The 24,369-nt window shown below is 47.9% G+C and overlaps 2 protein-coding genes across 4 annotated transcripts in view; one reads left to right on the forward strand and one right to left on the reverse strand.

Annotated features, from left to right (window-relative positions):
- LOC132005122 (zinc finger protein 324A-like) overlaps positions 1-24,369 on the forward strand; it is a 37,556-nt gene that overhangs the window by 6,503 nt on the left and 6,684 nt on the right. The gene's annotated exons all lie outside the window — the stretch shown is intronic.
- LOC132005150 (zinc finger protein 773-like) lies at positions 3,313-8,445 on the reverse strand. 3 transcript variants are annotated; one of them, XR_009400738.1, is made up of 3 exons: positions 7,969-8,058; positions 6,263-6,389; positions 3,313-5,017 (listed from the first exon to the last, which is right to left on the reverse strand). XR_009400738.1 is itself a non-coding variant. In XM_059381988.1 (3 exons), exons 1-3 carry the CDS (start codon positions 8,393-8,395, stop codon positions 4,509-4,511), a joined length of 669 nt encoding a protein of 222 aa, XP_059237971.1. In that variant the 5' UTR covers positions 8,396-8,445; the 3' UTR covers positions 3,313-4,508. The 3 variants fall into 3 exon arrangements, 2 of the variants coding, with proteins under 2 accessions (XP_059237971.1, XP_059237972.1); XM_059381988.1 differs by lacking the exon at positions 7,969-8,058 and adding an exon at positions 8,363-8,445; XM_059381989.1 differs by lacking the exons at positions 3,313-5,017; positions 7,969-8,058 and adding exons at positions 5,111-5,427; positions 8,363-8,445.

Genomic DNA, 24,369 nt, shown 5'->3' on the forward strand with positions numbered 1-24,369 from the left:
TCATTTTTACTTGGGTTGTCTTCTTATCATTGAGTTACACAAATTCTTTATATATTCTGTGTTAAGACTCCGTATTTATTTCCTCTTGGTCTGTGCCTTGTGACGGAAGTTTAAATGGTGGACAGGTTAGCAGAGGAGAGGCTCTCCGCAATGACGCAGTGGGCAGGGGCTATTTTCAGTGTGGGGAGATGAGGAGGTTGGTGACATATGGAATTCTCCTTTTTGGTAACTGCCTACTTGAAAGTAGTCCATTGGTCAGTTAGACCCTATGTATATACTTTTTTCTTTTTTTCAAGATTGATTTATTTATCTGAGAGAAAACACACATGCACACGTGAGCCCTCAGCGGGGAGGGGCGAAGGGTGAGGGAAAAGGAGAATCCTGAGCAGATTCCCCCTGAGCGCAAAGCCTCCACGTCGGGCTCAATACCATGACCCTGAGATCATGATCTGAGCTGCAATCAAGAGTGGGATGCTCACCCGACTAAGCGACCCAGGCCTCCCTGGTCTATGGATATTGTGAGGTGGGTCACCCAGTGATCCTGTGTTCAGCCAGGGCATCACTACATCCCATCGCTTAGGCCTGTTTGCCTAAAAGCAGCCTCTACATAGAGACTTCATCAAAATGTAAAATACTGCTCTTCAAGGGACACCTGACTGACTCAGTTGGTACAGCAAGTGACTCTTGGATCTCAGGGTTCTGAGTTCAAGCCCCATGTTGGCCTCAGAGCTTACATTAAAGAAAAAATAAAATATCCCTCTTCAAAAGATGTTATTAAGAAAATTAAAACAAGGGGTGCCTGGGTGGCTCAGTGGGTATTAAGCCTCTGCCTTCGGTTCAGGTCATGATCCCAGGGTCCTGGGATCGAGCCCCGCATCGGGCTCTCTGCTCAGCGGGAAGCCTGCTTCCCCATCTCTCTCTGCCTGCTGTTCTGCCTACTTGTGATCTTTCTCTGTGTGTCAAATAAATAAATAAAATATTAAAAAAAAAAAAAGAAAAGGAAAGAAGATCACTTGAGTAAAGTTATTTTGGTACTCTTAAGTCTGTTCTACAGATCTGTGTGTCTGTCTTTATGCCAGTGCCACAGTTTTGATTACTATAGCTTTATAGAAATTTTTTAAATTAGGTAAAGTAAATCCGGCTTTGTTCCTGGTCAAAATCATTTTGGCTCTTGTAATTCTTTTGTGAATTTAGGATCAGCTTGTTAGTTTCTACTGAAGATGTCAGCTGTGGTTTTGATAGGGATTGCATGGAGTCTGTATTTCAACTTGGAGAACACTGTCATCTTAAAACATTGAATCAGCTAATCCACGAGCATGGACTGTTTCTCACCAGTTTCTCTTAGCACTGTTTTATAGCTTTCAGAGTGTTTTCAGAGTACGGCACTTGTTTTGTTAGACCTATTCATTTCATTCTTTCTCAGGCTGCTATGAATGGAATTGCTTCATTAATCATATTTGATCATTTGTATGGGTAACTTTGCAGCTCTGCTTTGTCCTTGTTTTTGCATATATATATATATGTGTATATATATATATATGGCATATATTTGCATATATACATATATGTCTTTTTAGAGCAGGAGAGAAGAATAGATGTGGGGGAGGGACCCAGGGGCAGGAGAGGGGGACAGAGACTCTCACGAGTACTCTACACTGAGTGCTGAGCCCTGAGCCAAAACCAAGAGTCAGACACTTAACCAACTAAGCCACCCAGGTACCCCTCATACCTATTTTTAATATACTTTTTAATGGATTCCTTGGGATTTTCTACACCCAGATCATGTCATCTACAAATAAAGACACTTTTAACTTTGGGGACACCTAGGTGGCTCAGTCGGTTAAGCATCTGCCGTGGGCTTAGGTCATGATCCCAGGTCCTGGGATTGCGTCCTGCATCAGGCTCCCTATTCAGCGGGGAGCCTGCTTCTCCCTCTGCCTGTCGGTCCCCCTGCTTGTGCCCTTGCTCTCTGACAAATAAAATCTTAAAAAAAAAAAAAAAAAAGACACTTTAACTTGTTCCTTTCCAGTGTATATCCTAATTTGCATTTCTATCCTGTGCCCTCCTGGGAAAGGCTGAAAGATTCTAGGCTCTCAGTCTTTTAAGTCAGATACCAAGAGCTCACCTGGTGAAGGGAGAAGTGGTCTAAAAGCCTGACAGTGATGTAGAAAGGAGATGCTGATCTCTTGTACCCGATTACGGTTCTGCCTGGCCCTTGGAGATCTTACATCCAGTGATGTAACCAACCTGTCTATAGATTTTGGACATCAGGGGCCTTACTCATGGGCAGGTCCCAGGAGACAGCGGCCCCTCAACTCTACTGGGGAATGTGGACATTCCCAGGAACAAAGAACCCAACCCCTGCTGCCCAGGAAGAACTAGAGGTTGCCATATGGAATACCCAGTGTCCAAAGCTCTGGGCCTGTCAGGCTGTCCTGGCATCCAGGACCAAGATTTAACCCAGAGACTTTCAGCCTGTCCCAGGAGGCCCTGGGTCTAGACTGCAAGGGTTCTGTGCCATCCTGCTGTTGAAGGTGAGGTCTCCCACTAAGACCTTTCTCCCTCTTTATCCTGTTAGAGCCCTATTCTGTTCTCCATCTCACCCACCCCCAACCACACACACAATAGGTAGAAATTAAAGACAGCTTCAACAGTGAGGCAGGCAGTTTCAGGGTTGGGTGATTTGGAGACTAGACAGATCCATCACAGGCATCACCTGTAGACAATACCAAAAGGGTGCCTGGGGGGCTCAGTCATTTAAGCGTCTGTCTTCAGCTCAGGTCATGATCCCAGGGTCCTGGAATCAAGCCCCGATTCTTCCTTTCCCTCTCCCTGCTACTCCTCCTATTTGTGGTTGCTCTCTTTCAAATAAATAAATAAATCTTTTTTTTTTTTTTTTAAATTACCCACTAAAGAGGGAAGCTATTTCTGGAAAGTCCTGGAGAGAAGAGGTCAGTCAGGTCCATGCCTGAACCACTGGGGACAGGGCAGAGATGGAAAATGAGGCCACCCCAAAGAGCTCCCATCACACATGTCTCCCTCCTGGGAATGAGTGAGGACAAAATCAGCCTTCCCTGAATATGCTGAGATGACAGGCTGTGGGGGGCCCCGCCAGCCTGTAGAAGTGAGATGCCATCTGGCAATGGCATAATCTGGCAAAGCACCTGGACAGATTAGAAAGTGTGATGTCGTTCCTGAAAGCTTCCCAGGTATCTGGCGATCTCCTGGGAGGGGTGTTAGGATATTTTTCAATATTTGGCCTATGGTTTCTTCACAAAGGCTCCTTTCACATAAGTTTTCTCAGGAGTGAACTCTTTTTTAAAAAAAGGATTTTATTTATTTGACAGATGGAGATCACAAGTAGGCAGAGAGGCAGGCAGAAAGAGAGGGGGAAGCAGGTTCCCCACTGAGCAGAGAACCTGATGTGGGCTCTTAAGGTGAACAAAGAAAATGCCCCAGTTAGTTAGTGGTTTTCCACATTTGATACACTCCTTAGACTTTTCTTTGGTATAAACTTTGTGGTGCTGAGTGAGGCTGGGGCTCTGGCTGAAGGTATTCCTATGTCCACTGCACTCAGATGGCTCTTTTCCGGTGACCTTTCTGGTGCTGAGAGAGGTCTGACCTATAGCGGAAAGCTTTTCCACACTCAGTACACGCATAAGACTTTTCTTCAATGTGAACTCTCTGGTGCCGACTGAGGTTGGATCTTGTACTGAAGGCTCTCCCACGTTGGCTGCACTTGTAAGGCCTCTTTCCAGTGTGAACTATCTGGTATGTAACAAGGTTGGAGCTATAGCTGAAAGCTTTTTCACACTCATAAGGCTTTTCTCCAGTATGGATTCGCTGGTGTGCAACAAGATTAGAGGGCCAGCTGAAGGCTTTCCCACACTGTTTGACAGAGATCACAAGTAGGCAGAGAGGCAGGCAGAGAAAGGGGGAAGCAGGCTCCCTGCTGAGTGGAGAGCCTGATGTGAGGCTGGATCCCAGGACCCTGGGATCATGACTTGAGTTGAAGGCAGAGCTTTAACCCACTGAGCCACCCAGACGCCCCTGTTGTGAACTTTCTGATGCCAATGAAGATGAGAACTGCTAATGAAGGCTTTCCCGCATTCACTGCACGTACAAAGTCTTGCCCCAGTATGTATTTTCTGGTGCTCCACAAAACTGGTGATGCAGCTGTAGACTCTCTGGCACGGTCTGCACTTACAAGGCCTTTCTTTGTCGTAACTTCCTGATGGTGAGCGACACTGAAGCTGCAAGTGAAGGTCTTCCCACAGTGGCCACAGGCATAAGGCCATTCTTCAGTGGACTCTCCACTGCTGAGTGAGTGTGTACTTCTGGGTGAAGGCTATCCCACACTCACTGCAACCGTGATACACTTTTCCAGTAGGAACTTTCTCATGTGTCCTCAGTTTCAAAAGGTGGCTGAAGGCCTTCCCACATTCCTTACACACACAGGGTGTCTCTCCAGTGGCGTTTTCGGGTAACGAACAGTGGTGGCATGCTCTTCAGGGGCATTTCCCTGTGGCAGGGTCTCTCTGGAATGAGTGAGCAGGTGGTCTAGGAGCATGAGAGCCTTCAGAAAGCTGTTCCCACAGCTGCTGCACTTGAAGGACTTCTGTGTGGTGTGGCCTCTCTGCTGCTGCTGGTGCCTGGTGCCCGTGTGGCTTCCCCATGCTGTGGGTGGTCCGGTGCTGCAGGAGGTCGAGGCCGTCCAGGACATCCTTAGCACGTTTGCTGCCTGTGAAGCGTTTTTCTCTACTGGGCTCCTGCTGGCACTGGTGAGAGCTTATTCTGAGCCAGAAGCCTCTCCCACATGCCTCACACTTGTCTGGTTTCTGCGTAGGGTGATTTCCCTGACACTTAGCCAAGTGTAATGTCTTTGAGACCAAGCCACACATGTCACAGATGTTGGCCTTCAGGGTGGAAGGATATGCCTTAGGGGTCCTGAAATGGTACGCTCCTTCTACAGAAACACCCTGTTCAAGAGGGGCTTCCTCCACTCCACACCAGCAACCTGAAAGCAGAGAAATACCAGCAAAGTATATATGGGCTTTGTTGGGAGGGGGCAGTCCCCTCCCAGATGTGGATCTGACAAATTTAGGAGTGAGTCTGCAGGATCAAGTCAGGGGGAGGTAGAGCTTGTGGTGCAGGACAGGGCCTAGGAAAGCCAGTGAAGGTGAAGATCCAGGACGTGAGAACACACGTGAGGGTTCTGGCTAGGAGGAGAGGCAAGAACTGCAACCTCTCAGCTCTCAGCAGGACCCAATACAGGCAGGCCCCAGATCTCAGACAGGAACAAGGGTCACAAGAGTCTCCATGAGCGCAGGAAAATCCAGCTGCAACCAGGCATCTGGTGCTTAAAGCCTCTATGAGGATATATGCACATCTCATAATACACTGGCTGTGGGCTAAGGTGGGACATCCCTGTAAAAGGAGGAGTGGAGGGGAATAAGGAAGACACCGATCAGAGCACTGTACACAGACAAAGTGGAAATGGCAAGAATGTGTTGTCTAAAACAAGGAAGGAAAATGGAGTAAGGTATGGGTACTGGCCCCAGCAGCAAAGGCCAGTGGATACAGGGCAGGTAGTACAGTGTGAACCCAGCCCCAGCGTCACGTCTGCACCAGTTCCCACTCATCAGAGGCAGACCCCCTCCCAGCCTCTTCTGTGGTATATGGAGCTATGTGCACCCTGTCAGGCTCCCAGCCTTCTCTGTCCTGTTCCAGGTGAGCAACCATGCAGGACCTGAAAGTTCTAAGTCCTGGGAAAAAGACAGAGTGGGTGAGTGGCTGGCTCAGCCAAGGGCAACCTACCCTGTGATAGACGAGAGGGAGCTCTCATCATCTCCGCAACTAGGGAGAAAACCCAGTGTTACAAAATAAGCCTGTGAGGAGCATCTCCTGGAAGAGCCCAGCCTCAGGTAGTGATGATGTCCATGTCTACAGTCCATGACGTAGCCCAGCTCCTGGAAATGTCTGATATAAAAAAGTGGGAGGGAAGAACCTGGGCACAGAGGTCCCACTTATCTAGACAAACTCAGGCAACCGACTGAGCCCCTCGGTCCTGAACCCTTCTACAGGAAGGGAAGCAGATATTAGGGCTCCTCAGGGGAAGGAGCAGGCTGTGCCTTTGCCCCAGCTCTGCACACATAGCAGATAGCCCAGAGGCTATCTGCTCAGCTGTCAGAACACAGAGCTGTTCCCGGGAGAAGAGGAAGGACAGAGATCAGAACAGCAAGCTGGGGTGGGAGGGCCTTACCCATTGAGGCCACAAGCACCAGGGTCTCCAGCATCACATTGTGGTACAGGCACCTCTGAGTTTCATCAAGGAGCTCCCACTCCTCCTGGAAGAAGTATATGGCCACGTCCTCAAAGGTCCCCCAGTCCTGTCATGGTGAAGACAGCTAAGTCAGCCATGGTGAGGACAGGGCAGCAAGAAAACTACAAAAAAACCCCACAGATGAACCCATCCAGACCTGGGCCTGTGACCCTACGTGCTGCCATCTTTCTAGTAGGTAGTCTCTGACTCTCAAATCAACCCTGCCAACAAACTCCTAGGTCACCCTTCTCCCTGAGCTCTAAAGCCATGGGGGCCATTGTCTTTTCGTGTCCCACTGATCACTGTGTCCTCCTTCACACAGCAGGGAGGTGGGCAGATAGTTGCCACAAGGTCAGGGCCTGGTCGTTGGGCCTCACTGCCTCCTACCAGATGATTCTCCTGGCTCCCCAGATCCTGCCTCCCAGAACAACAAAACTGGGGCTCATCTCGTGTAGGCCCCCAGTACCAGGACTCCAGTCCATCAATTCATATGCCCCTGCATGTGCATATCCATCTTTGTACCACACATCTCCAGATCCCACCACTATCCCATGGCCCATTCTTCCTCCCAGCAAGCCTACAGATCACTCTGCAAATGGTGTCCAAAATGTGGCTAACTTGGTGAGGTCAACCAGGATCCCATCCTGACCCAGACTTTCAAAAGTCCCCATTTCCAGAGGTGGCACCCAGCTTTCCTTCAGTTTCTCTAACTGGTCCTATTCCTACCTTTAACCCTTAGCCATCCAGACTAGGCCACAAAGACTTCTGGGACCTCCAAGTCTCTCTGCCTTTATTCATGCTGTCCCCTCACCAGCCTCAGTATTCCTCTTTCCTTCTGATGCAACGCCCCCACCCCCACCCCAAGCCTAGGACACTCAGCCTACTGCCACTGAGCTAACTTGTCATCCTGACTGAAACACTCAGACCCCAAAGAGGGTGGCCAAGAAATGCCTGTGAGCCCACAGAGAGGTGACTAAACACGAGTCCCAGTTCCACTGTCATGTTACTTGTGTCTCCAATATGCCTTAGCCTCTGTTCCAGGGATCTTGGTCACTTTCTGGACCCCTTCTCACACACACATTCTCTTGTGGCTCCTCCTCCCTTCATCTGACTTTGTGACACCCATCGACCCCGTCCAGTACCCAGGCCAGCCACCCAATCCTCAGATGCCACTGTAGGACATCTTCACCATAAGCTAAAGATGACCCCTCTCAAATGTGAGCCAGAGCTCCACTGCAGCTCACTGTCTGACTGCTGCTGACTGGAGGTCTCCAAGCTGAATTCCTCAGCATAACTTAGACCTGCCATGTCCAGCTGCCCCTTAGGAAGTCTTTAGGACATCTCAGCCTGGACAGGGTCAAAATCTGCCTCCTGATCCTCCCTGAAACCTGCTCCACCCAGCAACCTCTCCATCTCACTGGATGCCCTTCAGTTCCACCTAGTAACCAAGGCCAAAATCCATGGAACTAGCACAGGCTCCTCCACTTCTCTGCTCATCACAAAATCTGGCTGACTTGAAAGATCCAAAATCCAACCATTTCTCCCAACTCCAGGCCATGACACCATCACCCACCTAACCTAGTAAAAGAGCATCCTTATGAGCCTCCCTTTCTGCCCCCTCAACTTCACCTCCTACCCCACCCTACCTCTGTTTTCCGCTCTGCAGCCAAAGGGAGCCTGTGAACATCTCTACTCCAAACCTTCCGTGGCTCCCACCATCTTCAGGCCAAGCTCCCCAGGCTGCCATGTTCCGGCCTGACTCCGGCCCACCGGACATAAATAACGGAGGCCTGTGGTTCCCCGAATACTCCCAGCTCAGTCTCTTCTCTGAGCATTTGCACATCCCGGTCCCTGTGCCTGAAAGAGCTTTCCACATCTTGTCCCACTGGATTCCAGAATCGTGAAAATTCCCACAGAAACTACGGCCGGGACTCAGGACCTCAGGCTTGGGGTGATCTGAGGGTCGCAGCAGCAAAAGAAGTGAAGGCGGAGGAGGGGTCCAGCGACTCCCCACTCCCTTCTACTGTGGACCCCACTCACCCGCGCCAGATCCACCAGCGCCACCGCCGCCATGGGACCCGGGCAGGCCCTGAGTGCGCAGCCGATGCCCACACCTCCGCCGGGCAGGCGCCCGCCGCCCGTCGCAATCGGGGCCTCAGAGGGGACGGCGGGCGAATGCGGAGGGAAGAGGACAGCCCCGTTACCAGAGATCACGGCTAGGACGGAGCGGGGCAGCTCATCCCAGCCTTCCCGCCCCCCGGCTGGGTCCCAAGGAGGTGCCTGCCGGAGCTCAGCTCCCCGAGGGCGGGGCAAGGGCACGACGAACGAACGTGCTCTAGGGAGACGCGCCGGAAGCCCGGGGAGCCGCGGGATATAGCTCTCTTCGGTGCTGGGATTGGTGGCGGGTCGCCGCCGTCCCCGTGGCCTTCTGGTCGTTGTAGTTTCTGCCGCGCACAGGCCTCGCGTAGGGCGTCCGCGCGTTCCGCTTGGCAACGCCCGAGTGGCCCCGCAAGGGCTGCTGGGACGGGGAGCCCGCAGTTCTGAGGGGCAGTGCTGTGTTTACGCTTTCTCTGACAGGGCTACCCCGGGTTCCTCCCGCAGAGATGCAGGGCCCGCGCTCTGGAGGGAGGACCAGCCCGGAGGGGGCCTCTGGGGCACAGCTTCACTTCTTCATTTCCCCGGTCAGAACCTTCTGGGATGAGCCTGAACATTCCGTGCTGGACAGTCCCTCGGGGATTCGGACGCGCTCCCAGAAGCAGCTCTAACTCGAAATCCGGTGACGAGATTTGGTCACTGCTGCACCTCTCCTCTCGAGAAGTGACAGGAGAAGTATTTAGCACAGGCCAGGCACGTAGTGCTGTGAAACCCAGGAAAGGGAGTCCTACTAAAGTGTGAAAGGGCGAGCTCTCGCTTGGTACGGCTGCGAGTCAAGAATTACCGACAGAAGCAGCTTCAACAGCCAAGAATCCTCAGCTACAGGCCCCGACGAAAAGACGCGCACTGCATCTCCTACAGCAGTGAGTGGGCCCTGTGCCTCAGCCGGCGAGAGCCCATTGTCACCCTGGACCTTCTCCGCTGGACTTTCCTTCAGAACAGCCCCTCCTAACCCCCTTCGTCCTCTCTGTACAATAACGTTCTTCTCCTTTGTTACATTTGCCTATAGTTTTGCTGTATCTTGCATGTCCAGAATTGTAATTCTCTCCTATTCCCAAATAATCCCATTTTTGCTGGTAAAGTAACTTCTATTTGTAAGGCTAACACTACTAAATAAGACACTGGGGATAAAAATTATGTTTATAAAAAATAAAAAATAAATAAACAAGACAGCTGTTGTTATCCTTATCATCATCATCATCATCCCAAGGCTCTCATAGCACTGCCAGGGGAAGGCAAGTTGGAAACGCGTCTTTCGAGAATCATTGTTGACATCTATCAAAGAATAAAATGTCCTCATCCTGACTTTGCAAGTAGCCATATACGCAGTGTGTATATGGCTTTTTTTAAAGATTTTATTTATTTATCTGAGAGAGAGACAGAGAGAACATGAGAGGTGAGAAGGTCAGAGGGAGAAGCAGACTCCCCCATGGAGCTGGGAGCCCGATGCAGGACTCCATCCTGGGACTCCAGGACCGTGACCTGAGCTGAAGGCAGTTGCTCAACCAACTGAGCCACCCAGGCGCCCGAAATTTTTTTTTTTTAAGATTTTTATTTATTTATTTGACAGAGAGATCACAAGTAGACAGAGAGGAAGGGAAGCAGGCTCCCCGCCGAGCAGAGAGCCTGATGTGGGACTCGATCCTAGGACCCCGAGATCATGACCCGAGCCTAAGGCAGCGGCTTAACCCACTGAGCCACCCAGGCACCCCAGTGTTGAAAATTTTTTAAAAAGTATATTCTTGTACTGTGGTAGGCAGAATCTAATGACTCCAAAGATGCCCACTAACCTGTCTGCAAATGGGATTCCCTCGGGCCTCAGTGCTAGTGACAGGAGTACCAAACAGGGTGGAAAGCTGGTAACACTAGGGCTCCAAATCCCCAGAGGGGACAAGTGCCTGCCCACCTCTAAAATCCTGCATTTTAGGATATGTGAACTATGCAGGGATTGTGCTAGTTTCTTATTGCTGCTGTAATAAATTACCATAAACCAACCGACTGGCTTAAAACGACACAAGTTTACTCTTCCAATTCATTCTTTCTTTCTTTCATTCTTTCTTTCCTCTTCCAATTCTGGAGGCCAGATGAAATTAATTTAGATGGGCAAAAATCAAGGTGTTACCATAGCTAGTTTCTTTTGAGGCTCTAGGAGAAAATCTGTTCATTACCTTTTTCAGCTTATTGAGGGAGCCTTCATTCCTTGGCGCTTGACTTCCTTTCCTCACATCCCTCCAACTTCTTACTTCTGTTCTGTTGCTGCATCTCCTACCTCCTCTTTTGACTTTCTTTTTCCACAAAAATGTGTTTTTTCACTGACAATTTTCGGATAGCAGAGGAATCTAAAACAGGTTTTTTTGGGGGGGGAAAGTAATTTCAGATTATAATTACTACTACACTAAAAATTGTGGTTAAATACGAAGTAGTGTATTTAAAACACAGTAGTTAAAACACAGTAGTTTTCATTTTAACCATTTTTAATGTACAGTCCCATGACATTAATTATATTCATAATATTGTAAAACCATCACCACTACCTATTTCCAAAAGTTTTCCATCACCCAAGCAGCAACTTTGCCCATTAAACAATAACTCCCCATTCCTCCTTTCCCTGGCCCCTGTCAACTTCTTCTTTATTTTTAATTTTTTTTGAATCTTTTAAAAATTTATTTATTTATTTTTAAATTTCTTTTCAGTGTTCCAAAATTCATTGTTTATGTACTACACCCAGTACTCCGTGCACCCTGTTAACTTATTTTTTTTTAAGATTGTATTTATTTACTTACTTGACAGAGAGCACAAGCAGGCAGAGAGACAGGCAGAGGCAGAGAGAGAAGCAGGCTCCCCACTGAACAAAGAGCCCGATGCGGGGCCCAATCCCAGGACACTGAAACCATGACCATAGCCCAAGGCAGCAGCTTAACCCACTGAGTCACCCAGGTGCCCCCACCCTGTTAACTACTAATCTACTTTCTACCCCTACGAATTTGCCTATTCTAGTGATTTCCTTTAACTACTCTTGTCCTTTTGTGTCTGGATAATTTCACTTAGCAGCTGTTTTCAAGGTTTATCCATGTTGTAACACTTACCAGTACATCATTCTTTTTGATAGGTGAACAATATCTCATTGTATGACAAGACACATTTTGTCCTTTCATCTGCTCAGGGACTCTTGGGTTGTTTCCACCTTTTTACCCATTATGATTAATGAGCAATGAACACTGGCATAAAAGTATCTGTTTGAGTCCCTGTTTTCAAATCTTTGGGTATATACCTAGGAGTGAAACTGCTGGGTGATACGGTAATTCTATCTTTAACTTTCTGAGAAACTGCTGAACTATTCTCCATAATGGCTACACTGCTTTACAGTCTATCCAGCAACATATGAGGGTCCATTTTTCCACATCTGAACCATTCTTTTTCTTTTTTTTTTTTTTCATGATAGCAATCCTAGTAGGTTTGAAATGGTGTCTTTTGATTTGCATTCCTCTAAAGACTAATGAGCATCTTTTCATGTGCTTATTGGCCATGTGAATATCTTGTTTAGAGAAATATCTGTTCAAGTCTTTTGTCCATTTTTTAATTGGGTTCTTTTGTATTTAAATTCTTTATGTATTCTGGATATTAAACTTCATCAAATAAGTGATTTGCAAGTATTTTCTCCCATTCTTGGGTAGGTTTTTTACTCTGCTTGTAATGAATACCTTTTGATGTACAAACATTTTAAATTTTGATGAAGTCCAGTTTATCTTTTTTAAAATTTATTTTAATTTTTTTAAGCGAGGAAGTGGGGACACCTGGGTGGCTCAGTTGGTTGAGCCTCTGCCTTCGGCTCAGGTCATGATCCCAGGGTCCTGGGATCGAGCCCCTCATGGGGCTCTCTGCTCGGCGGTGAGCCTGCTTCCTCCTCTCTCTGCTTGCCTCTCTGCCTACTTGTGATCTCTCTCTCTCTCTCTATTAAATGAATAAATAAAGTCTTAAAAAAAAGAGAGAGAGAGAGAGGAAGGGGGAAGGACAGAGGGAGAAAGAGAGAGAGAGTCTTAATCTGACTTCACACTCAGCACAGAGCCTGACTCAGGAGTTGATCTCACAACCCTGAGATCATGACCTATGCTAGATTCAAGAGTCAGACACTTAACCAACTGAGTCACCCAGGTGCCCCCAGTTTATTTTTTATTTTGTTACTTAAGCTATTGGTGTCACAAATTCAAGATCATTGGGGCGACTGGGTGGCTCAGTGGGTTAAAGCCTCTGCCTTCGGCTTAGGTCATGATCCCAAGGTCCTGGGATCAAGCCCCACATCGGGCTCTCTGCTCAGCAGGGAATCTGCTTCCTCCTCTCTCTCTGCCTGCCTCTCCCCCTACTTGTGATCTCTGCCTGTCAAATAAATAAATAAAATCTTAAAAAAAAATTCAAGGCCATTATCAAAGGTCATTGAGATTCATCCTTATGTTGTCTTCTAAGAATTTTATGGTTTTTAGCTCTTATATTTATGCTGTTGATTCATTTTGAGTTAATTTTTTGTGTATGGTATGAGTTTAGGGGTATACCTTCATTCTTTTGTATGAGGATACCCAGTCGTCTCAGCACCATCTTTTGAAGATTCAATACCAATCGAATGGAATTGACACCCTTGTAAAATATCAATTAACCATAGTTATATAGGCCTATTTCTGGACTTTCAAGTCTCTTCCATTGGTGTATGTGTCTGTCCACTAGTGTATATGCCACTATCACACTGTTTTGATTATTACAGCTTTGTAGTAAGTTTTAAAATCAGAAAGTGTGGGCGCCTGGGTGGCTCAGTGGTTAAAGCCTCTGCCTTCGGCTCAGGTCATGATCCCAGGGTCCTGGGGTCGAGCCTCACATCAGGCTGTCTGCTCAGCAGGGAGCCTGCTTCCTCCTCTCTCTCTGCCTGCCTCTCTGCCTACTTGTGATCTGTCTGTCAAATAAATAAAAATCTTTAAAAAAAAAAAATCAGAAAGTGTGATTTTGTTCTTTTTCAGGTTTGTTTCAGCTGTTTGGGGTCCTTTGTAGTTTCATATGAATTTGAGGATCAGCTTTTTCATTTCTACATAAGAGGGATGTTGGAATTTTGAAGGGAATTGCATTGAATCTGTAGTTTTGGGTAGCACTGACATTTTAACAACGTTAAGTCTTCCTGTCCACTAATATGGGATGACTTTCCCTTTATTTAGATATTTTTAATTTCCTTCAATGATGTTTTCTAGATTTCAGTGCACAGTGTTTCACCTCAGTGTATTTTTTTAAAGATTAAAAATTTTTTTTATTCATTTGACAGACAGAGATCACAAGTAGGCAGAGAGGCAGGCAGCGAGAGAGGAAGGGAAGCAGGCTCCCTGCCGAGCAGAGAGCCCGATGCGGGGCTCGATCCCAGGACCCTGAGATTATGACCTGAGCTGAAGGCAGAGGCTTTAACCCATGCCTCAATGTATTATTATAGTTACTGTATCCTTTTAGATCCTATTGTAAATATAGCTTCCTTAATTTCCTTTTTAGATTGTATATTGCTGGCATATAGGAGCACTTGGATTTTTTCTGTGTTAATTCTGTACCCTGCAACTTTGCTAAATTTGTTTATTAGCTCCAGTAGCTTTCCTATGGATTCTTTGGAATTTTTATATCATCTATGTATAGAGATATTTTTGCTTCCTCCTTTCCAATCAGGATGCCTTTATTCTGTTTCTTACTTAATTTCTCTGGCAAGATCAATTGGCAACATCAAGTGGCAGTGATGCAAGTGAGCATCGTTGTCTTATTCCTGATCTCAGTGTGCAAGCTTTCTGTCTTCCACCTTTAAGTATGTTAGCTGGAGATTTTTCACAAGTGCCCTTTATCATGTTGAAGAAATTTCCTTATATTGCTAGTTCTCTTGAGAGTTTTTGTCATGAAAAGGTGTTTGATTTCCTTTGACCTTCTTGTTTCTCCCTTATGAGAATGCTTGTGATTCCATTTAGGGCCCACCTGAATAGTCCAGGATAATCTCTCCATTCCAAGATCTTTAACCTAATCATAACTGCAACGTCTTTTTTTTTTTTTTTTCTGTGACATATCTCTTTCCACATAAAGTAACATACTCACAGGTTCAGGGATTAAGGATTAACTTCTTGGGAAGTTAGGGGGCAAGATGATGCTGACCAGGATGGAGAAGCTGAATTGAAGGATCTGAAAGCAACAGTGGGAAAGAAGGGGTCAGATGTGGAGGCTCAGCTGGAAGAGGCTGGGAGACAACCAAGGCCCAGGAGTCACATGAGAGGAAGTTTGGGTCTAGAGGACAGTAGGAATGAGATACAGCCACTGGACTTAGAGGCACTAGTTAAGCACCAGCCTCATTCAGCAATAGTCCAGGCTTGTAATAATGCCCTAGACTGGTGAAGTGGCCCTGGATCAGACTTAGGAGATGGTGGTCCCAAGGAGGACAGATGGTGAGAGCATGTTACAGGGAGGGGTCCCGGAAGGTTCTGCACACTACAAGGCTCCACACTGGGACTGCAGTCCTTGTAGTCATGCTGGTATAGATGATGGTTCAGTCTCCTGCAAGTGCGGGGTCAGGATGTACTATCCACCATGATAGTGGAGCTACTGGGACTGGAAGGATTGTCCTGCGGTGGAACAGGTAGGACAAGCCTGGTAAGAGGTTAAGAAAAGCAAAGGCAGAGGTGTAAGAGAGCCAGAGGTATTTGGGAATCCATGTGTTTGTAGCTGGGAGATGGAGCAGAGGACAGTGACAGGTGGGGAAGGCTTGAACAAAGGACCAGGGGCATTCCTTAGCCCTGAGTGACATTGGAGGTTTTGTTGCAAGACCAGCTGGGAATTGGGTCCTGGTTATCATTTCCAGGCTCACTGGCTGCCATGTGCGGAGCGGCCTGGGGAGAGTTGAGAGGGCTCATCCAAGGACAGCAGAAAGAAGAGGACCTAGAGGTGTGGGAAAGGAGCTGTCGCAAATGGATGAATCTGTCATGAGTCAGGCAGGACAGGGGGTACAAGGGCTTGGTGCTGGGGCCCTAGGGGAAAGTTTGAACCTGGGGTCACATTGTGGGGTGTGTCCAGGGAACCACTTGGAAGTAGGGCATACACAGACTGAATGATATCCACTTCCCCTCCTACTTTATGACACAGTGGCTGCAATGCAGTGGCCAGTGGGTCTTGGGAGAAGGAGAAGGCCCTGATGTTGGTAGACTAGCATCCCCTGTGAAATAGAGGCCTGAAGAAGAGGGTAAGCTGGAGGAGTTAGTGTATCTGGGAGGTGTTAGAGGAGAGAGAGTGAGGTGCCCTGGGTTCTAGGCCTGGGGCTCGAAGATACCTACTCATGTGCGCTGCAGGATCGTCAGCCGTCTTCCTCACTGCAGGGCCTGGTGACCTTCAAGGACGTGGCCGTGGACCTCTCTTAGGAGGATGGAGACTCTTCACTGGCTCAGAGGATTCTGTGCCAGGTCGTGATGTTGGATGACTTCATGTTCACCGCCTTCCTGAGGGATCTCCTGTGTCTCTTTTTTATGTGTTCCTTTTCAGAGTTGTAGGCATTCAGGTTGGGCGATGGGTACTCCCTTAGGCTCTTCCTGAGCCACTCCATCTTTGCTGCCCTAGGCTTGGGGCCTGGGGAGAAGGGTCAAGGTTCTCTCCCTCTTTCCAACAACCTTTTTGGGTTTGCCTCTATAACAGGGTCTCTCTGTGCCATGGATTCTGCTTTCTTTCTCCAGCAGATACTTCCTTAAAACTTCCAATGCCAGTCTCTGGGGGTCCTATTGTCATTGCTTACAAGGGACAGATTGAACAAAAGGCCAGGGGCACCCCCTGGCTATTCCTGAAAAACCCCTCTCAATGTTTCATTTTGTAACATCCTTCCTCCTTCTTCCTCACTAATGGTAAAGATGAAGCAAGCTTCTTGACTTCTGCAGAAAGGTCACACAGTCAGGGCAGGCCCCTTACCTGCCCTGTCCTCCACAGGACTTGTGGCCACTCCATCCCACAAAGTCATTTTGCCAGAGCATGGCAATGAGTGCTAGTTATCTAGACGGGAAGTTGCAATTCTAGCCATTACAAGAGTGTTCCAGGAGAGGTGGGCCTTGCTGAGTGAAATTTGGGACTGGGCTGAGGCCTGGTTTAGGTTGAATTATACCTGTCCGTGGTCCTGTACCACATCACTGTCCTGTTGCCAAAGTCATCGTGCCAACCTCAGTCCAACTTTTTACACCTTTCTGAACATTCTGTCCTCCTGTCTCGTCCTTCTGATGTCTGGTTCCTACCTCTCCGACCTCCAGTTCCATCTTATAACTGCTCTCCCTATCCTGGCTCCTCTGGCACCAGCTTCTGTTTAGCTGTTCGGGTGTGTTCATGCACTGGTAAAGAATCTTCAGAAGCCCGATCCTAAGAGGTGGAGGATGTTACATCGTGTCTGGGCATTTTCTGCACAGTGTCTGCCTGTCCCAGCATTCCTACTGAGCTGTGTTCACGGAGGCCGAGCAGCAGATCCTGCCAGCTACATTGAATCTTTGACTCTGTTGAGATACTTCGCACTGGTCTGGCCCGTAGCGACAGGATCTGCTCTTTGCCCCTGATCCCAGCCCCCTTAGTTTCTTATAAACACAGGGAATCAGCTCTTAGCTTATTAGACACCATGTAATGATGGATCCATCCTCACCCACCTACCACGGCCTATGGAAAGGGCATTTCCCGATTTTCAGGTGATTCATGTGGAAGAGAAGATGAGGTACTGTTGGAATAAGATGTTTTTAGAAAAATCGTATCACAGGTCTGAACTCCCAATGCTGGTCCTTCTAGCCGGACAGTCCACCCCTGTAACACAGGTGGTTAAGTCTTCAGAGACTTTATCCCTGGAGAAGCATGGAGACAGACCCTGTGCAGAAACTGCACATGAGGAGAGAATTCTGGTTCCACTGAAACCTTCATCTGAGACAGTTGACTTCGATATGGAGAGAGACCTCTCACCTGTGATGAGCACATACTACAGGAAAGCTATGCACACGTAAGGATGTCCTGGACAGCCATGACCTAACACCCAGCCACCTACTGTGATAGGCAGCCGTGAAGGAACACCAAGTTCAGGAAGGCCTTCCTCCCCAGCCCCAATATTGGGCAGTACCCAATGCCCACACTGCAGAGAAGCCCTTCAAATGCAGCAGCTGGGGGTCAGCCTTCCTAAAGAGTGCCACCCTCCTTAACCACCTGACTCACCCTGAAGGGAGACTACACAGATGCCCAACAAATAGAAGTGTCTGCAAGGAGAAATCAGTGCTTGTTGGTCACCTTGAGATCGTGGCCAGAACTGATCTCAAGAGTTGGATGCTTAGGGGCGCCTGGGTGGCTCAGTGGGTTAAGCCACTGCCTTCCGCTCAGGTCATGATCTCAGGGTCCTGGGATCGAGCCCCGCATTGGGCTCTCTGCTCTGCAGGAAGCCTGCTTCCCTCTCTCTCTCTCTCTCTGCCTGCCTCTCTGCCTACTTGTGATTTCTCTCTGTCAAATAAATAAATAAAATCTTTTTTTTAATTTTTATTTTATTTTTCTTAAAGAGAGAGATCACAAGTAGGCAGAGAGGCAGGCAGAGAGAGAGAGAAGAGGAAGCAGGCTCCCTGCTGAGCAGAGAGCCCGATGCGGGACTCGATCCCAGGACCCTGAGATCATGACCCGAGCCGAAGGCAGCGGCTTAACCCACCGAGCCACCCAGGCGCCCGCTCCTAATTCTTAAAAGTAATCTCTACACCCAGCGTGGGGCTCAAATTCACAACCTGGAGATCAAGATTCAGATGCTCTACTGTCTAAGCCAGCCTGATGCCCCAAAATGCTCTTTTAAATGTATAGGTGAGTTTTTTAAATGCATATACATATGAAATGGCCACACTTAAAATACTGAATGTTCTCATCACATCTAAAGTTTACTTTTCGTTAATTTCCAACTCCATCTCCTCCAACCCAAGTGTCAGGCCACTACTGAGGACTTGCTTTCTGCCACTATCGGTTAGGGTTGTCTTTTCTAGCACGTCATATGAAGGGGATAATCTGTACTGTATGGACTGTTTTGTGTGTTCTTTCACTCACCAGAATTTTGGGAGATGGATCCATGTGGTAACATACCATTGTGTCATCCCTTACTGAGTTGTACCTCATTGTAGGAGATACTACTGTACTACTACGTGTTTATTCCACTCACCAGTTGTTATCCATCAGAGCTGTCTCCAACTTTTAGCTGTTATGGATAAAGGTGCTTATGAATATTTATGTACCAGGATTTTTAAAAGAAATTTTTAAAAAGATTCTTTATTTAAACAATCTCTATACACAATGTAGGCTTAAATTCCTGACCCCAAGTTCAAGATTCACACGCTCTACAGAGGTGCCCCTCACGTACTAGGATTTTGTGGTCATGGGCTTTCATTTCCGTGGGTAAATCCCTCAAAGAATAGCTGAGCTGTAGGGTAGGTGTCTGTTGACCGTCACAGGGCAGTGAGGGTCTGCCACAGCTCAAGGGCCGGCTGCACCAGTCCACGTAGAACTACAGAATTCAATATTTAGTGAAGGCAAACTCTTCTAATTATCCTGTGTTGTAAGATGAAGTAATGTGATTTTAAATTCCTGCCAGGGAGCGCCTGGGTGACTCAGTGGGTTAAAGCTTCTGCCTTTAGCTCAGGTTATGATCCCAGGGTCCTGGAATCAAGCCCCCATTGGGCTCTCTGCTCCACGGGGTGCCTGCTTCCTCCTCTCTCTCTCTGCCTACTTGTGGTCTCTGTCTGTCAAATAAATAAATATTTTTAAAAATAAATAAATAAATAAATTCCTGTCTGGCAAGGAAAACGCCTTCAGGTCCCTCGGTGTACTCAGCAGGGCCTAGCACCGTGCCGGGGGGTTATAGACTCTGAGTCCAAATGTGGCCTCCTCAGGGACCAGAAGGAAAACTTCAATACTGCCTGACGGTCTCAAGCCAGGAAATCCACAGCTCCTGCTAGAGGTTAGGCATGAGCAATGGGAGGATGGACCTTAGGTGTCCTGACCAGGTACCCCACTGCAACCCAGGCCTGCCCAGGGCCCGCCCCCTCCCACCTATCCAGCAGTTTGTCTGTGGTTACAACCCAGAAGAGGAAGAGTTAAGTGTGGTGTGCTGATTGCCCTTATGCAAAAGCAGCTGTTTGTCCTTATGTGACCTGTGTCTCTAGAACAGAAATCCTGTTGAGATCTCCTAGGGTGCACGCATTTGTAGGCTTGAGGGCGTTGTTGTTAAGATTTTATTCATTTATTTATTTAGAGAAAAGAGCTACCTAGGCACCCCCATGTAGGCATTTTGAATGCAGGAAAGGACAGGCTTAGTTGGCTGGTTATTATATAATCCAGGCCTGTCACTCAAATGAGACGACCCTAGAATCCACCACAAAAAAAATTGTTGTACGGGCACCTGGGTGGCTCAGTGGGTTAAGCCTCTGCCTTCAGCTCAGGTCATGATCGCAGGGTCCTGGTATGGAGCCCCACATCGGGCTCTCTGCTCAGCAGGGAGCCTACTTCCTCTTTCTCTCTCTGACTGCTTCTCTGCCTAGTTGTGACCTCTCTCTCTCTGTATCAAATAAATAAATAAGGGACGCCTGGGTGGCTCAGTTGGTTAAGCAGCTGCCTTCGGCTCGGGTCATGATCCCAGCGTCCTGGGATCGAGTCCCACGTCGGGCTCCTTGCTCGGCAGGGAGCCTGCTTCTCCCTCTGCCTCTGCCTGCCATTCTGTCTGCCTGTGCTCTCTCTCCGCCCCCTCTCTGATAAATAAATAAAATCTTTAAAATAAATAAAATCAGATCTTTTTAAAAAATTGCTATAAAGCCCACACCCTGGAGTTTCTGGGGCCATTGTCTCCCTTGACTGGCCTGCTTCTCCCTTGGAATGTACTTTAATAACACTTTGCTCTGCTGTACTTTCAGTATGCTGCTGAAAATAACCAAGGCTTCTTATGTTTTCCATCTCACTCTCCATAACACTCCTGGTTCCTAAAGCCCTGGCACCCGATTAGGCGGTCACCGTGACAAGGTTGCCTCCCTTTGTTCCTGCTTCAGAGCAGGCACCTGCAGACTGAGGTTAAGCAGCAGGGCTATAGTGATTTGGTGTCAATGGGGAGGCTGGCTTAGGCACCAGAAACTCTGGTCACGTGCTTAAGTTCCTTCCACTGCCACCACCTAAGGATATTTCCTCTCCTTCCAAAGACCCTCAAATCCACCCAACCTGGTCAGTGGCTTTATTATGATGATTTTATCATCATGGAGAGTAAGTGGGAGAGGGCACCAGTGAAGTATAAGAACTGCAGAGCAAGCTGGTGTCCAGCCACACTATTCCTCCTATGCTGTCCTGGGACAGGTACAAACACAGCAGCAACAGCACCCGCCTCACAGGGGTCATGAGCTGTAAATGAGTGAACATATGCGAAAAGCTAAAAACAGTAGCTCAAACAAGGTAGGCCATGATAAAGTTCATTCATTCATTGGGGTCCCCAATCCCTTTAAAAGAATGCTCCAGTACTCTGAGACGCTAGACACGCAGAATCCACGGATGGTTTTCCCTTGAACAAGATACATCGAACTCGTTAAGTTGCTTTGGTTTTGTTATTAGACAGCTCTGTGTAAATGTCACCATTCCATTGCCATGTGGTTAAACCAGGAGGTCCCAGGTGCCAGGTGATTTGCTCTGGGCACTTGGGCCACTCCCTCTCCCTATCCTACATGCCGAGGCTGGCCACCTGAGGTATTGCCCGAGGTACCAGCTTCCTCATAACCGTGCACACTAGCAGCCAGCTGCCCTGAGAGATGAAAGGTAGGGCAGGAGGAGGTGACATTCTGGTTCCTGCAGCAGTCAAGAATGGAACCCTCCGGGTGCCTGGGTGGCTCAGTGGGTTAAAGCCTCTGCCTTCAGCTCAGGTCATGATCCCAGGGTCCTGGGATCGAGCCACCATTGGGCTCTCTGCTCAGTGGGGAGCCTGCTTCCTTTCCTCTCTCTCTCTCTGCCTGCCTCTCTGCCTACTTGTGATCTCCATCTGTCAAATAAATGAATAAAATATATATATAAAAAAAAAGAATGGAACCCTCTGAACTGGGATGGAGTGGGAGAGGACGCTGGTGGCTAGAGGCACTTTCTGGCTCCCACGTGTGTAGGGCTATAACACTGTTAATGGTGTGGCCCAAGACAGGTGAAGTGTTTTCCATAAGTCATGGAGGTGCCCAACATTAATGCAAAGCTGCCTGGGCCAGGGGCTGAATGTTGATACTCCCCAAAACCACAAGCTGTGCAATCTCAGTCCAGTACTTGAGATGTGAAGAAACCAAAATCATGGGACATCAGGGCCCAAGGTCATGCAGGTTATAGTCAGAGGAACCGAGCTGCAAACTCAGGTCAGCCTGACCTAGCTTGGGCCTAAGCTCAGACTCCTATTCTTCCATGTTGCGTTTTTTTTTTTGGGGGGGGGGGGTGGATTTTATGTATTTATTTGGGAGAGAGAGGGAGAGAGGACGGAAGAGTGGGAAAGGTAGCCCAATGTGGTGCTCGATCCCAGGACACTGAGATCATGACTTGAGCCGAGATTAAGAGTAAGGTGTTTAACGGACAGAGCTTCCCCAGGCTCCCTAGAAAACTTTTTTTTTTTTTTTAAAGATTCATTTATTTATTTGACAGAGAGAGATTACAAGTAGGCAGAGAGGCAGGCAGAGAGAGAGAGGAGGAAGCAGGCTCCCTTCTGAGGAGAGAGCCCGATGCGGGACTCGATCCCAGGACCCTGAGATCATGACCTGAGCCGAAGGAAGCGGCTTAACCCACTGAGCCACCCAGGCGCCCCCTAGAAAACTTTTATTTAGTGTATTGGGGTGTGGGGACAGGGAGCTTGCATATATATTAAGGAACTTATTCATATTCTCTTACTTTGGCACATTGGTTCAATTGTCTTAGTTTGCCATCTTGATGGGGACAAATTACTCCATTTGGGCTTGTTGTTGTGTCTTTTCAAACAGTAGACACTCCGGAATGTCCTTCCACTCTCCTTTTCTCTCCTAATACCCAGCCCCTTGCTGTGCCCAACTTCCGTGGCCTCATGTCTCATCCTTTCCCCTCAGCCTTCATCTCTTTCTCCTAGGTCCTTTAACACCAGACCCCCCTTAATGTGTCCTGACTTGGCCACATGTCTTTGAAATGTCTTGTTAATGTGCTATTTGATGACAGCAATGTGTTCCCTCCAAGGGGTTGCAGTCCAGGTATACCCACCACCTAGACCTGCTCCCCAACATGGTGCTCCCTTGTCAGCAGAGGCTAAGGCTGTACCAAATCCCCCAAACAAATAAGTGAGCAAGAGGCCTACCATGTCAGTCTGTACTCACACCTGCACGGGGTCCCCCAGTCTAGGATGTGGAGGCACGCAGTCAACCTAATTCCTGTCCCCTTGGCCCTGACTCCATGGACTCCATCCTGGTTGTGTCCAACATGCACTCAGTTAACTGGCATTTCTCTGTTTTTCGGTTGTTAGCATGGAGCAGAGGAAGAGGAGTTGTCATACGACCAGAAACATAACCATTATGAAATATACACAGAGCCTTTTCCCTACAAAGACATATACTACCAGGAGTAAAGCTGCTAGAGCTCTTTCCAGCTGGGTGAAGGACACTGCTCCCATTCCAGGTCGCTCTAGCCTTCTTCTCTCACCTAAGTGAGAGGTCATAGTCAACAGGTGCTAGGGTTTCAGGGAAATACACTGAGAATGCCGCAGCCAGGGTAGGCAGTTGGGGTCAGGAAGTAAAAGAAACTACAGCGGTAGAGATGTGCTCCTGAGACTCTCCCACCGAAGACTGAGATTTCACTGGAAGATATAGTATGCTCCTGCCCTCGCACACCTGACACGGCATCAATGGAGCTGCAGTGTAACAACACTGGGTTACAGCTAACGGAGATGCAAGACAGAGACTCTCTGTGAAGAATACTCACCAGAGCACAAAGTTTGGAGAAGAGACGAAAACTAGTGCACGGGAGGAATCTGAAGTCTCTGGCGTCCATAACTACAGCAAGCAAGTTCAGCCCGAACCTCCTGTTTACCTTACTTCCTGTTACCAAACATATGTCTGGCTTTCAGCAGCAACTGACAAGGCATGTCAAAAGGCAAGAAAAAAAGAAAATCTGAGGACACACAAAGCAATCATCACAATGACAATCACATAGGACACTGAGGTTGGAACTATCAGGATGTAAAATAACAATAATTAAGAAAGATGTTAAGGGCTCTAGTGGAAAAAGACAAAATGCAGGAATAGATGGATAATGTAAGTGGAGAGATGGAAACTATGGAAAGGTCAAAAGTGAAGGCTTGAAGGAAACAACACCAGTAGAAATGAAGAGTGCCTTCAGTGGGCTTATCAGTAGGCTCAGCCCAGCCAAGGAAAGAACTGGTGCTCAGCACAATTCCGCAGAATGCAAGTGTCTACTATTATCTGTTTTACAGGTATACACGGGGATTCACAGAGGTCCCACCAGGTTGTTTGGGGTCCAACCACTGGCACCAGATAACAGCCCCAATCCCCACCCAGCTTGTTTAGGGGAGATCCGAGCCAAGGATATGGAACTAGTTTGTGTACAGAGGATGTTGCCATTTTTATTTCATTTCCAATTCATTAAATTATGAATTTATCAAACAATAAGCATATCTTTAAATATTAGGCAATCAGGATTCCTCTAGTCTAAGTAATTACAACATTACAGGGATAATTTTATTTTTTTTTTTTTAAGATTTTATTTATTTATTTGACAGACAGAGATCACAAGTAGGCAGAGAGGCAGGCAGAGAGAGAGGAAGAAGCAGGCTCCCCGCCAAGTAGAGGGCCCGATGTGGGGCTCGATCCCAGGACCCTGGGATCATGACC

This window comes from Mustela nigripes, chromosome 17 (genome assembly GCF_022355385.1).
Source record: "Mustela nigripes isolate SB6536 chromosome 17, MUSNIG.SB6536, whole genome shotgun sequence".
Classification (NCBI taxonomy): domain Eukaryota; kingdom Metazoa; phylum Chordata; class Mammalia; order Carnivora; family Mustelidae; genus Mustela; species Mustela nigripes.

What these genes read in the sequence shown, in the direction of transcription:
- LOC132005150 (XM_059381988.1), bottom strand. Translation starts at nt 8,395, where the DNA reads ATGGCGGCGGTGGCGCTGGTGGATCTGGCGCGG. An exon ending in CGCTGGTGGATCTGGCGCGG is followed by an intron (nt 6,390 to 8,362) that starts GTGAGTGGGGTC and finishes TCACCATGACAG; the next exon opens with GACTGGGGGACCTTTGAGGA. An exon ending in GGTGCTTGTGGCCTCAATGG is followed by an intron (nt 5,018 to 6,262) that starts GTAAGGCCCTCC and finishes CTCTGCTTTCAG; the next exon opens with GTTGCTGGTGTGGAGTGGAG.